The sequence below is a fragment of the Myodes glareolus genome, chromosome 14, assembly GCF_982192425.1.
Source record: "Myodes glareolus chromosome 14, mMyoGla1.1, whole genome shotgun sequence".
Lineage (NCBI taxonomy): Eukaryota > Metazoa > Chordata > Mammalia > Rodentia > Cricetidae > Myodes > Myodes glareolus.
Window position 1 is genome coordinate 5118406 of NC_142039.1, and position 13210 is coordinate 5131615.

Here is a 13210-nt window from a genome sequence, read left to right on the forward strand (position 1 = left end):
TTAGAGTTACTTTTAAATGGGTTTTTATCAATCCCTATCTATGTTACAAATACAAATTTGAAACAGCTCTTCATTCTTCACGATTGATGCTCACTGACCTTGGTTGCACTTAGTCATACTTAGGAATCAAAGCCAATGAAGATAAAGGGGCATTAGAGGACAGTTAATAATTGGCCCATGGTATGAGGTCAGCAAGATCCCAGGAGAGAAGAGAACACCCCTAAAAGTGTCCTACAGTCAACAACTCCAGTTATTCACTGCCCTCTCCATTAGAGCTAGGAAAGTCCCCAGGACTCCAACTAGCATACAATCTGCAAATACAAAGGTCATTTCAGGCAGAATGTCTCTGATGTTTCCATGAGAATACATGTGTTCAGCAGAGCCTGACCCATTCCAGAAGATGGTACAGATGGGTGGAGGAAAAACTAAAGAAGCCAAGAGGCTCCCCTAAGTCCCTAAAAGTAACCCTAAGAAGCCTTCACAATAAAAAGAAAATAGACTAAATTTTGGTCACCTATAGTGGTTTTGAATATCCAGCAGTAAAGCACAGACAAAAACTAGATTAACAATAATATAAAACAAGAACTACATTAGAATTTTTAAGAGGACAAAGACTGACTCAGTTCTTATAAAGTTTCCCATCACACCCCAGTGTGGGCTACTGACACACCAGGTAGGGCATTCACAGCCGTCAGACTATAATTATCTCATGCTTTTCCTAAGTGTGAACATTTTCTTCTGCCTGAACCCTGATGTTCTAGTTAGATTTGTCAACTTAACACTACCTAGAGTCACCTGGGAAGAGGAACCCCCAATTACAACTGCCTTGATCAGACTCATCTGTGGGCACTGTTTGATTGCCAGCTGATGTAGAAGGGCTCGGCCAACTGCAAGTAGTGCCATCCCTAACCAGGTAGTCCCGATCTGTGTGAAAAAGCTCACACACTTCCTTAACTTTCCCTAAATAATAAGACATAGAAGTGAAAGTCAGATAAACCCCTTTCTCCCCAAGTTGTTTATGGTCAGAGTATTTTATCACAGCAATAAAAATTTAGAATTATTCCAACTAGAATAACTAATGGGGACTTCAATGCTGTGGTGATTATCACTGTTTATTTGACAGGATCCAGGTGAGATACTTCTGGGCATGCCTACGAGGGAGTTTCTAAATTGGGTCAAGATGGGAAAAACAGCCGAAATGAAAGTGAAGGTCCTGCAATGAGCAAAAAGTGAAGTAAACACCAGAATTTCATCTTCCTCGATTCCAGACTGAAGCTGCAATGCGACCAGCTACCTAAAGCTCCTACAGCCATGATGAACTGTGCCCTGGAACCCTTTTGTTAGGGTACTGTGTTTCAGCAGTGAGAACAGTAACAAACATACTTGGTGACAAAGACTCTGAGTCTAAGCCCAGGGCCCAACTATCCCAAGACATTATATCTAGGACACATCTTCACCCTAGAGCACAGAGCTCTTTCAGCTACTCTGTAGCCAAGCTAGTTAGCGCTAATTAGGGCCTTCTGCGGACTAACAGCTGTGATGGTTTAAATACGAAATATTCCAAATAGGCCCGGGTATTTGAACACTCAGTCCTCAGTTGGTGATGCTGCTTAGGGAGGTTATGGAAACTTCAGGACATGAAGCCTTATCCCACTTCCAGTTTATTCTCTGCTTTTTGTGAGATGAAATGTGATCATCAGCTTCCTGTTCATCTCCAGTTACCACGCCATCCCTACTATTGCCAGAAACCAAAACAAACTTTATTATTGCTTTTCGTTTGATTGACTTTGTTTTTGGAGACAGAGTCTTACTATGTAGATCTGGTTGGCATAGAAATTACTATATAGAACAGGATGGCCTCCAATTTACAGATATACTTGCTTCTTGCTAGAATTAAAGGTGTACACCATCAAACACACACACTGGATATTTATAAAATCAGGTTTGGAATTGGATCTCATTAATTTTCATGGTGGGAATGGGTTACACCTGTTATAATCTCACTGGTCACCCTGTGAGTCTCTGAACTGCTGTTATTCCTCTAGTTCACTGTTATTGATCCTTCCTCAGATAACCCTGCAGTAATAACTCCATAATCTAAGTTCTTTTGATTTCTAAGGCTTTAAAATAACTAAGTGTAGAGATCTTAAACACCAGTCTATACCCTATTTTAAACATTAAGCCAGACTGAGATACCCATCTAAGTGATTTTTAGGGTCTCAATTGTTCAAGGGGTATTGCTAAGTAGCTAGTTTGATAGTTAGATATTATCAGGCTTGAAGGTCATTAAAATTCAGCAGCTTTTATAACCAAGAACTAAAACTGAAGAATTACTATTGGTCAAAACTATGAGAGGGAAGTCTTATTCTGAATTATGCAGAAGGTCATCAGTAAATACCCAAACTTTACAAGATTACTATTTCCCTGGAGGCTGATAAAGAATAAGGACACAGAGGGCTGGAGAGATGGCTCAGTGGTTAAGCCCTAGCTGCTCTTGTAGAGGACCTGCGTTCAGTTCATCTCACAACCACATCTAACTCCAGTTCCAGGGAACTCAATGCCCCCTTCTGGCCTCCACAGGAACTAGGCACATGTGTGTACACATACATTCATGAGGTGAAACACTCAAAATTTTAAAAAAAGAACAAGAATATATTATATTATCTCCTCAGGAAGGTCAACCCAAATGGGCCTCTCAGTCACCTGAATAGGAAATGGAAATTGCCGAAAACGTAGACTGGCACCATGATCTCTCTGTCCATCCTCTACTGTCACTCCGTGAGAGTGTGCTCTCCTATACTCTGCAATCTACTACCTAGCTTCTATTCTGCTATGCAAAAACAAGCAAAGCAGGTGTGGCAGTAAGGCCTGTCATCCTAGCACACAGGAGTTAGTCAGAGGACCACGAGCTCGAGGTCATCCTTGGCTACACCATTGAGCTCTTGTCTCAAACCAAAATTTTTCAAAGCTGAGCTAATGCTCTGTTGGCATGGTGTTCATGCAGTTTGCATGAAAACCTGAGCTTGATACCCCGTACCCCATAAACTGGACATGTAATTACATGTCAGTAATCCTAGAACTCAACCTTGTCAAAAAGTAAGAAAATCTTTAAATCAATGATGATCAAAGTTTTGTAAATAAAAATCTTATGAGAAATATATTAAACGGAGGTTCCTAGCCATAATACATGCTTAGGGTTTATTGATTTAGGAATGAGGCACATGTATATAAAAAACTTGAAAGTAGAAGGCAACTGTTTAGGAAAAGAAAGCACGCACACATACTCAGAGAGAGAGAGAGAGAGAGAGAGAGAGAGAATAAAACCTTGCTCTAGTCAGGTCCAGAAGTCAGCATTTTCAAAAACTTTGATACTCCTAATTTTTAAAATTATTCATTTAATAACTTACCATTTTGATACAACTGGTCACAGAAATAAAACTTTGAAATCATTACTTTAAACCCAGCATAAACAAAATTGCACACTAAGTATTTTAAACCAAACTAAATGGATTATCTTACTTTTCAAATATTCTTCCCCAGTAAAAGTAACCTCAAGTTCTACAAAAGGAAAATTTGATAGATAGAAAAACATGTGATACAATAGTAAAGAATACAAAAACCAGATGTTTGAAAAGGAAATAAACTCAGATAAGTAAAAGTCTTTACCAGAAAGAAATGGGTTTTTCAAGAGTCCATAAATGCCAAGCAGGAGCAGAACAAAGACGATCAGACGAGTTCGCCTTAAGGAATCTGGAAGAGGAAAAAGCCTTGAATTAAATGACATTAATGAACTATAATACCTTTATGGTACCTTTAATACTAGATTATTATTGTGTTTTGCATTTGGTTAATAAATTAGACTTTAAGCTGAAAATAAATGCTCTCTAATGGGAATGCTTGCTTAGCATGCGTGAAGCCCTAGGTTAAATCCTCAGAACAACCAATTGTTTTCAAAGTTTAAGTTTGCAGAAAAGTTGAAAGTACATTTCTACCACCCACCTTGCCCTGTGCCCCCAGGTTCCGACTAACATGTATTTAAGTAGCAAGCTTGCTAACAATAAACCAGTATTACTGGTATATTTTTCTCAGGTTTACTGAGTGTGAGCCATTAAAAAATTCCATCTAGCATACAGAGTAAGGTTTTATTCTCTCCCTCCTTCTCTCTCCCTCCCTCTGTGTGTGTGTGTGTGCGCTCACGCACGTGATCCCTTTACTTCTCCTAAATAGTTCCTTCTACTTTCAAGTTATTTATACAGATGTGTCTCATATAGTTCAATTTCAATTCTGCATGTGAAATACATGCACTTTTTATGCCTTCCCCTCCATTAAGAACTCTTCCTGCAACTACTTATCATACACATAAATATCTATATATACGTATGTGTGCATGCACACACACGCGTACATGAATCCTCACACAGAAATTCAGATTCTGCACAAAAATAAACATGCAATATCTTTCAGTCTGGCTTATTAAATTTAAAATGACAATATCCACTTCTATCCATTTTCCTGCAAGTGACATTTTCTTCTTTACAGTTGAGTAGAATCCCAGGACATGAATGCCACCTGTTTTCAGACCTTCGTCTGTTGATAGGCATTTAGACTGGTTCCAGTGTCTCAGCTACTGTGACTAAAGCAGAAGTAAACATGGACATATAACATCCTGATGCCAATCTTAGATATCTTTGTATAAAATAGCAAAAACATTAAGTACAGCTGGACCATAGTCAGTTCAATTTTTAGTCTACTAAGGAATCTTCAAGTTGATTTTCCCAAGGGCTCCACCAGTTCTCCTTGCCATGAGCACTGTACAAAGGTTCCTGTCACTCTCTGATCATTACCTATAGCTGTTCCTTTCTTAATGACGGCCATTTCTGATTGGAGATAATCTCAATGGAGTTTTAATTTGCATTTCCTCGGTGGTAGATGAAGTTGAAACTTTTTTCATATACTTTAAGAACTGTCTGTTCAGTACATTTAGCCATTTACTGATCAGATGGTTAAGTTTTATAGTGAATAAGAATTAAACAGATTCTAGACATTGGCAAAGTTTACTCTCCTGATTCCTTCTGCTGTGTGGCAGTTTTGTAATTTCATACACTTCACTTGTCACCTTGTGTACTTCCTCACCTGCTGGAGTCCCTCTCAGAAAACCCTTTCCTGAACTTCCACCTTAAAGTGCTGTTATTTGTGTGTTCTTCTGGAGGTTTGAGTTTTAGATCTTACATTTTAAATTAATTTTTGTATAAGGTGAAATATAAGAATCCCATTTCATTATTCTATGTGAAAATTTATTTCTCTCGGCATCACTAGTTAAAAAGGTTAACTTTTTTCTAATGCATGTTTTTTACTTTTGTCAAAAATTAGATAGTAGCCATAACTTTTCCTAACAATCCTGGATCTACTAAGGCACAATTTCTATCCTTCTTTTTTATTTCTATTTCCACCTTTAAACAATCGTAAGCTTTACAGTAGACCATGACCAATGTTAAGGCTGATTATCTTAGAAAAGTTTCTGTGATCCAGTGGGATGGCTTAACAGGTAAACGAGCCTGTGAGCAAACCGGACAACCTGAGTCTGACTACTGGAATCCACAGGGGAAGGAATCAAAGTAGAAGGAAAGAAGCAATTTCCAAAGGTCATGGGATCTCCACATACATGCTGTGTACAAGCAGCTTACCTTCACACATGAATCACATCACACAATAATTTTTTAAAAAATTAAGAAATGTTTTGTAACTTTACACAGAGGACGGAGCATCCTCTCAGCTGCTCTGCCTATGTCCTATCATACCACTGGTCCTCTGCCTATGCCCTATCATACCATTGGTCCCCTGCCTATGTTCTATCATACCATTGGTCCTCTGCCTATATCCTATCATAACATTGGTCCTCTGCCTATATCCTATCATACCACTGGTCCCCTGCCTATGCCCTATCATACCATTGGTCCCCTGCCTATGTTCTATCATACCATTGGTCCCCTGCCTATGCCCTATCATACCATTGGTCCTCTGCCTATGCCCTATCATAACATTGGTCCCCTGCCTATGCCCTATCATACCATTGGTCCCCTGCCTATGTTCTATCATACCATTGGTCCTCTGCCTATGCCCTATCATAACATTGGTCCCCTGCCTATGCCCTATTATACCATTGGTCCCCTGCCTATGCCCTATCATACCATTGGTCCCCTGCCTATGTTCTATCATACCATTGGTCTTCTGTGTGAGAGCTTGAGCTTTGAGAAAACCCTCTGCAAAACCAGTTTTAAATGCATCTTGGTGAGCTTCAGGTATGTTTTTAGTTTTCATAAGTTTGTCCAAACTCTCGAGATCTGTTCCTCTGTCCCGCAACAGAAATCCCTAAAAATGAAAGAAAATACAGCAGAGTTATAAAGATACAAAAAGGACGAACAGTGGTGGTGCACGCCTTTACTCCTAGTACTCTAGAGGCAGAGGCAAGCAGATCTCTGTGAGTTCGAGGCCAGCCTGTTCTACAAAAGGAGTTTAAGGACAGCCAGAGCTATATAGAGAAACCTTGCTCAAAAAACCTAAAATAGAAAATAAATAAAGATGCAAACATAAGGCAGTGTTCTGAAGATTTTCTGTCTATTGAACAAAATCAAATGGGTACACTTTATAAATAATTTTGATATTCTGCTAGAAACAGTAGATATGACATACCTGTAAAAATAAATGCTACCTGTAAAAAACAGAAATACCTTACTGAAAATGAGACACTGGGGCCAGAGAGACAGCTCAGCCATTAAAGGCGAGGCTTGCAACCAAAATGTCAGGAGAATGGGACATCAAGACCACACGTACAGGATTGGAGATATATTTTAGCTGGCAATATTTGCTTAGCATACATGAGATCTTCAGTTTAGATCTACATAAACTAGACTTGTCAGCACACATATGCAATGCTAGCACATGAGAGGCTGAGAGAGGGGAATCCTAAGTTTAAGGCAATCCTTAGATACACAAAGAGTTAGAATATAGTGTGGGCTATGAGACCACCCATGTCTCCAACCTTCTCACCCTCCTTCCTGAAAGTCATATAGGCGGGCACCATGTCATAGGTCTATAATTGCAGCAGTTGAAAAGGAAGATTATGAGTTCAAGGCCAGCCTGAGCTAACGCAAACCCTCTCTCTCTCTCTCTCTCTTTCTCTCTCTCACACACACACAAACACACACACACACACACACACACCCCAAAGCAAAACAAAACCAAATATGCACACAGGGAATAAACATAATGAATGAACAATTTGAAAGAATATAAAATAATGTCCAAAAAAATCTGGTAAGAGTCAATGCCTAGAGAATAAGGGTATTTAGTGACCAGCATATGCAAGGTTGAGAACAGAAAAATGGTCAATAAGTACAATAAAACACTCTGTTAAATGAGACTGAGTTGGGTAAGAAAGTAGAATATTCAAATTAATTAGGTTACTATTTAAGAAAGAGTAGTGATACAGTTTGGAGGCAAGATTTAAAGTAGCAAGAATATATACTGTGGAATATTAGCTGAAAATGTGTTACATTTATTTATGCTGTGGAATATTTATTTAATAGTGCAAAAAACATGTTGCATTCTTTTATATTGTATTTGTTTAACTCTGTGAAGCTGTGTTACTTTGCCTGCCTAAAACACCTGATTGGTCTAATAAAGAGCTGAATGACCAATAGCTGGGCAGGAGACAGACAGGCTGCTCTTTAAGAGATTAAATAGAAGAAAAAGAGTAGTGAGAAAAGGAGGAGAGGAGAATGTCAGGGGCCAGCTACCCAGCCAGACACGGCATAAGATGGAAAGATATACAGAAATAGAGAAAGGTAAAAGACCAGGGGCAAAAGGTAGGTGGTATAATTTAAGAAGAACTGGTTAGCAAAAAGCCAAGTTAAGTTGGGCATTCACAAGTAAGACTATGTGCGATTATTTGGGAGCTGGGTAGTGGGTCCCCAAAGAGCAGAGAGTAAAAAAAATATCCAAATACAACTACAAAGAGAAGCAAAGGTATCAAATGAGTACTTGCTAGAATAATTGAGGCAATGAAATGTTAAAGTGTCTATGAACGGCAGTGCAACAAGGATGAAGGAAAAGATTTAAGAAATGTTAGCTGGGCAAAGTGGTTCACACTTGTAATAAGATATGGGAATCTGAAGCAGAAGAATTGTCTTAAGTTCGAGGCCAGACTAGGCTACACATTGAGATCCAGAATCACCTGTGCAGCAGACTGAGATTCTGTCTCTAAAAAGCAAGACACCCCCACAAACAAACAAACAAAACACTAACAACAACAACAAAAAAACCCCAAACAAAACATTTCAGGTTAGTGGTATAGATCAGTGGTAGGATCACCTGGCTAGAAACCATGAAACATAGGTTCAATCCCTAGGATCACCACTTTCCCAATGATACTTATTAGGGTACACTGGAAAAAGGACAGCTTTTTCAGACAGTACTGGAAAATCTGGACTACAACATATATAAAAAAACAAAAACCTTATCTCTAATCCTATACATGATTCAAACCTAAGTGAATCGAGAACTTTAAGCCTTGATACCCTGAAACTGCTAGAGACGAATGGAGGACCGCGCTTCTGCGTAGGTGGACACGGCCACAGTTCTGAGTGAGGCTCCAGTAGCACAGAACAACAGTCAACAAACAGGATCTTGTGAAACTAAGTTTCTGTGCAGCAAAAGAGACTTCAAGCAAACGAGATGCAGCCCACAGAATGAGAGAAAAATGTACCAGCAATTTATCTGACAGAGTTACTGTCTAATTTATCTGACTGAGTTACTGTCTAGAACAGGTCAAAGAACTCAAAATACCAAACATTAAGAAAATAAACAGTCCAATTAAAAACTGGGCAATGGAAGGAACTGGACAGAATATTCTCAAAGGAAATATAAGCAGTTCCTAAATGCTTTAAAAAGTGCATAGTCATCAAGGAAAGGGAAACTGAAAGGACTTTAAGATTTGAGGACTACAAATGACAACAATGCTGGTGTGGATGTGGGCAAGAAGGGTCTCTCCCACACTACTGCTGGAAACAGGAACTAGGATGGCCGCTCTGGGTATCAATCTAGAGAACCCTCAAAAACTAAAACTACAACTGCCACATGGCTGAACTATATGCCATGGGCATAGACCCAACTGACTTTATATCCGGCCTACAGAAATAGTTACATTACTACTCAACTTACAACAGTAAGGAAATGGATTCAACCACATGTTAATGGATGGATAGAAAAACGTGGACTGGGCATGGTGGTGTATGCATTTAACCCCTGCACCTGAGAAGCAGAGACTGGTGAATCTCTTCTGAGTTTGACACTAGCCTGGTATGCATAGTGAGGTCCAGGATAGTCAGGGATATGTAGGAAAACCATATCTCAAAAAAAGAAAAAAGAAAAATATGATGCATATACACAGTGAACTCAGTTATACAGGCAAATGAAATTTGTAGTTAAATGTATGGAATTGAAAAAAATTATACTAAGGTAACAGACCCAGAAAGACAAAAGCCATGTTCTCTCTCCATTATGCAGATTCGAGCTATAAATCTTGTTTTATGTATTTAACTTGAAGTCCAAGTAGAAACCAAGAAACCAAATAGGGGCCTTTTGGGAGGAAGGGAGTTGGGAGAAAACTACCATACCTTAAGGAAGAGTAGGTAAAAGGAGAAAGGTGGAACACCGGCAGCACAAAAGCTCTAACAGGGCAGGGCACAGGAGTATGGGGAAAAGCTGGGAATGGAAGGAGGGCTAACATGAAGTATATGGAAAGCTATAAACTCACAGGTCAATTAAAAATATTTGGAGGTATAATAAAACACATATGAAATGAATGAAGAGGGGAGGATAGTAAAGGCTAAAGACTTAACCAGATATGAGCAAATGGATGGGGGAGAGGAGGGAGTTGTTGGATTAACCAAAACCAAGGATGTATGCAAAAGTCTTATGAAAAACCAGTAGCTAGTATACCAATTTCAAACTAACTTAGTTACCCACAAGGCAAACCTCAACTGCGGAAGATACTGCACACCTTGGACACAGGATATAGAAAAATCAATCTCAAAATGACTGATAAAGTTCATCCCTAATTGCTAGTTTTCAGTGTTGAAAGGTGCAATGTAGGTGGTTAGGAGAGAAAGTAAGTATATCAGTGGTTTTAACCAGATCTAGATCCTGCATGTTCCAATGTCAACTCACCACGCAAAGCCTCCCAAGTGCTAGGATTAAAGGTGTGTGTCACCAAACACCACCTTCTAAATATTAATTTATGTTTATACACATAGACCTGGCCTGCTTTCAACCTTGGTCAACTTCTTTTTGCACAGCACAGTAGTCAATGCAGCAATACAAAACTGTAATAGTACTAAGAAGAAGAGACTGATTATTCATCCCTAGACAGGAATTCTGTATCATGCACACTCCTCCTCCAGCGAGGCTCAGGGAACATGGAGGAAAAGGCAGAAAGAATTTAAGAACCAACACATAAGGAGGAATGCTGTGAAATGCTGTCTTGGGGTATGACATGGTTATAACTTTCATGAACTCACAGCAACTGAGATCACCTGCACAAGAACAAGCCAATCAAAATTCTGACATAGGCGAGGTAGACAATCTCCAGAGCCCACCTCCTTTTCTGAGGATGTGGCCTCTGGTAGGCTTCTCAAGCTCCAGTGGATACGCCCACACCCATACATATATGAGCAACACTAACTGGACTTAGTAGGCTACAAAAAACAAAACAAAACAAAAAACCAAACATGAGTTTGGGAGGCAGACATGCTGAAGGAGATGCTTCAGATGGCTGAAGCAGAGAATGGGGGTGGATATCATACTTCACTGTATACATGTATGACATTGTCAAGAATAAAAGCAAAAACAAAAACATTTTTAAAGGTTTTAGAGGCACAACAAATACACAAGTAGTTAATTATTGTAGGTAGACAGAAGTGATGGGTGCTCCACCAACCAGAAAATGAGATACTTAAAGGTTTTGATGTACCAGTATTTGTTAGTTATTACTTTCTAAACCACAAATAACTAATTACCTTCATAAAGGATGGTGCTATAGTCTGTGCTTCTGCTAATCTTTCAGAAGTAGACTGCAAACGCCGTGTCCTTGATTTCAAAGTTTTAAAGCCCCGAGACTGTGTGAAAACTGAACAAAACGGTACCAATTACTTGGTAGCTATAGCAAGAGAAAATGATCAAGTGTAAAGTCTGACTCATAACGGTACATCACAATAGAATCCAAGTTCTAGATAAAGTTATTTAAGCTGACATTTCAATGTGCTTCACCTTTTTCTATTACCCTTTTTTTCAAGAACTTTGAACATTTAACTTCATGTTGAGAGGAGGAAAAAGTAAGAGGATTTCACAATATAATAAGAAAGAACCTCAAATGAGAAATAAGACTAGCCTAGAGGCAAGTCTTCAAGTATTGGCTTAAAGAAAAACGTGAGAGGGTTCAGTCCAACAAAGAATGTTGTCACTACCAGACAAGTGATGCTGGCTTACATAAGAAAGACAACAGAGAAACCCTGGGACAACTCCATGGCATCTGCATCAGTTCCTGCCTCCAGATTTGTGCTTTTGCTTTGCCCTGACTTGCCTCAATGATGGACCTGTAAGCCAAATAAACAATTTCCTTCCTTAGATTGCTTTTGGTCAGTGTTTTATCATAGCAACAAAAGCCAAACTAAGACAAGTACCAAAGCCCATCCTTACTGACTCCCAGTTTGGTATTATTTTTAAGTTCTCCTAGAAATAGAAGCATTTACATCAGTATGACAGTTCCTAATGCTGCAACCCTTTAATACATTTCTTCATGTTGTGGAGACCCCACCATAAAATTATTTCACTGCTACTTGGTAACTGTAATTTTTCTACTGTTAAGAATCATAATGTAAATATATGATGTGCAGGATATATATGTGTATATATATATACATATATATATAAAGTTAAATAAACCATAAAAAAGAAATACTTTTATTTTCAAAAGTTCATAAAGCCAAGTATGGTGGCATATATCTGTAACCTCCAACACAGAAGAGGCTGAAGAAGACTACAAGTTACAAGCCTGTCTAGGTTAACACAATGAAATCTGTCACAAAAATTACAGAATTAACCAAATTAATAATCACAACTACTTTTTAAGTTCATTATACTATAAATAGATACTTAATTACCACCATTAACAAAAACAAGTCTTATTAAATATACTTTTCAAATTTTTCAAAATAAACAGTTGTTTCATACTTGGAAAATATTGAAGATCTGAACAAATGCTTCGAAGAGTTTTTGGATATTGTCTGTACAAGTTAGAGGAACGCAGAGTACTGAACATATCTAAGTGACCTGCAAGGAAAATGCAAGAAGTTATTCTCCAGTTGTCAAGCCAAGGCAAAAACGCATGAAAAACTGTATAAAATATAAATTTATAAATACTAGGAAAAGTGACAATGTATCACAGAGTATTTTAAGAAAGACATTTGATGCACTAATGTAACTCCTTTATATTTCACTCCCTCGTTTCACTATCACTTACTTTAGGTTACTATTTTTCTCTGGCATGCGGCTATAGCTGCCCACAAAACTAAATTCAAATTTAGAGTTTAAAAAAAAGGAAAAACAATCTCTTTTATTAAAAGGACAGAGTGGTTAACTACTGCTATTGCTTAAAGGCCATTTCAAAGCTCTGTATCACAGAACACCACAAACACAGCTTCTCATCTGACTTCTGACTTGAAAGGATCAGGTGTGTTTGCAATCATCTTTAATCCAGAGCCCTGGAGGCAGAGGCAGGTGGAACTCTTGAGTCCAAGGCCGACCTGGCCTACATAGTGACTTCTAGGACAGCCGGGCTCGCACCTCAAGGACTCACAGAACCACTGCACTACACTCCCCATCTCCTCTCTTCTGTGGTAGGCATTTGATTTTATGTTCCAGGAACACGGAAGGCATTTTTCCAAAATTTCTTAAGAGTCCAACTAAGAAACTCATTTCTAATATCTCTGCCTGCCCAAGTGGAGCCCAGTAGCTCACAGTATGAAGAATCTTAAATTGTAAAAATACAGATTAGAAAAACAGGGGAATAAGAGTAATAAACCTTAAAGTAAAAATGTGCCCTGAAGATTTACTATGAACCCAACACTTTAGGAAGTCAAAGACAAACGACTCA

General features: G+C 38.6%; 1 protein-coding gene across 1 annotated transcript in view; it reads right to left on the reverse strand.

Moving 5' to 3' along the window:
* The window catches only part of Yme1l1 (YME1 like 1 ATPase), a 34574-nt gene that overhangs the window by 15202 nt on the left and 6162 nt on the right, over positions 1–13210 (reverse strand). Inside the window, exons 4-7 of the mRNA XM_048461253.3 lie at positions 12289–12387; positions 11076–11185; positions 6219–6369; positions 3667–3750 (exon numbers count right to left, since the gene is read on the reverse strand). Of these exons, the coding sequence (XP_048317210.1) occupies positions 3667–3750; positions 6219–6369; positions 11076–11185; positions 12289–12387 (444 nt within the window). The remainder of the gene's footprint in view (positions 1–3666; positions 3751–6218; positions 6370–11075; positions 11186–12288; positions 12388–13210) is intronic.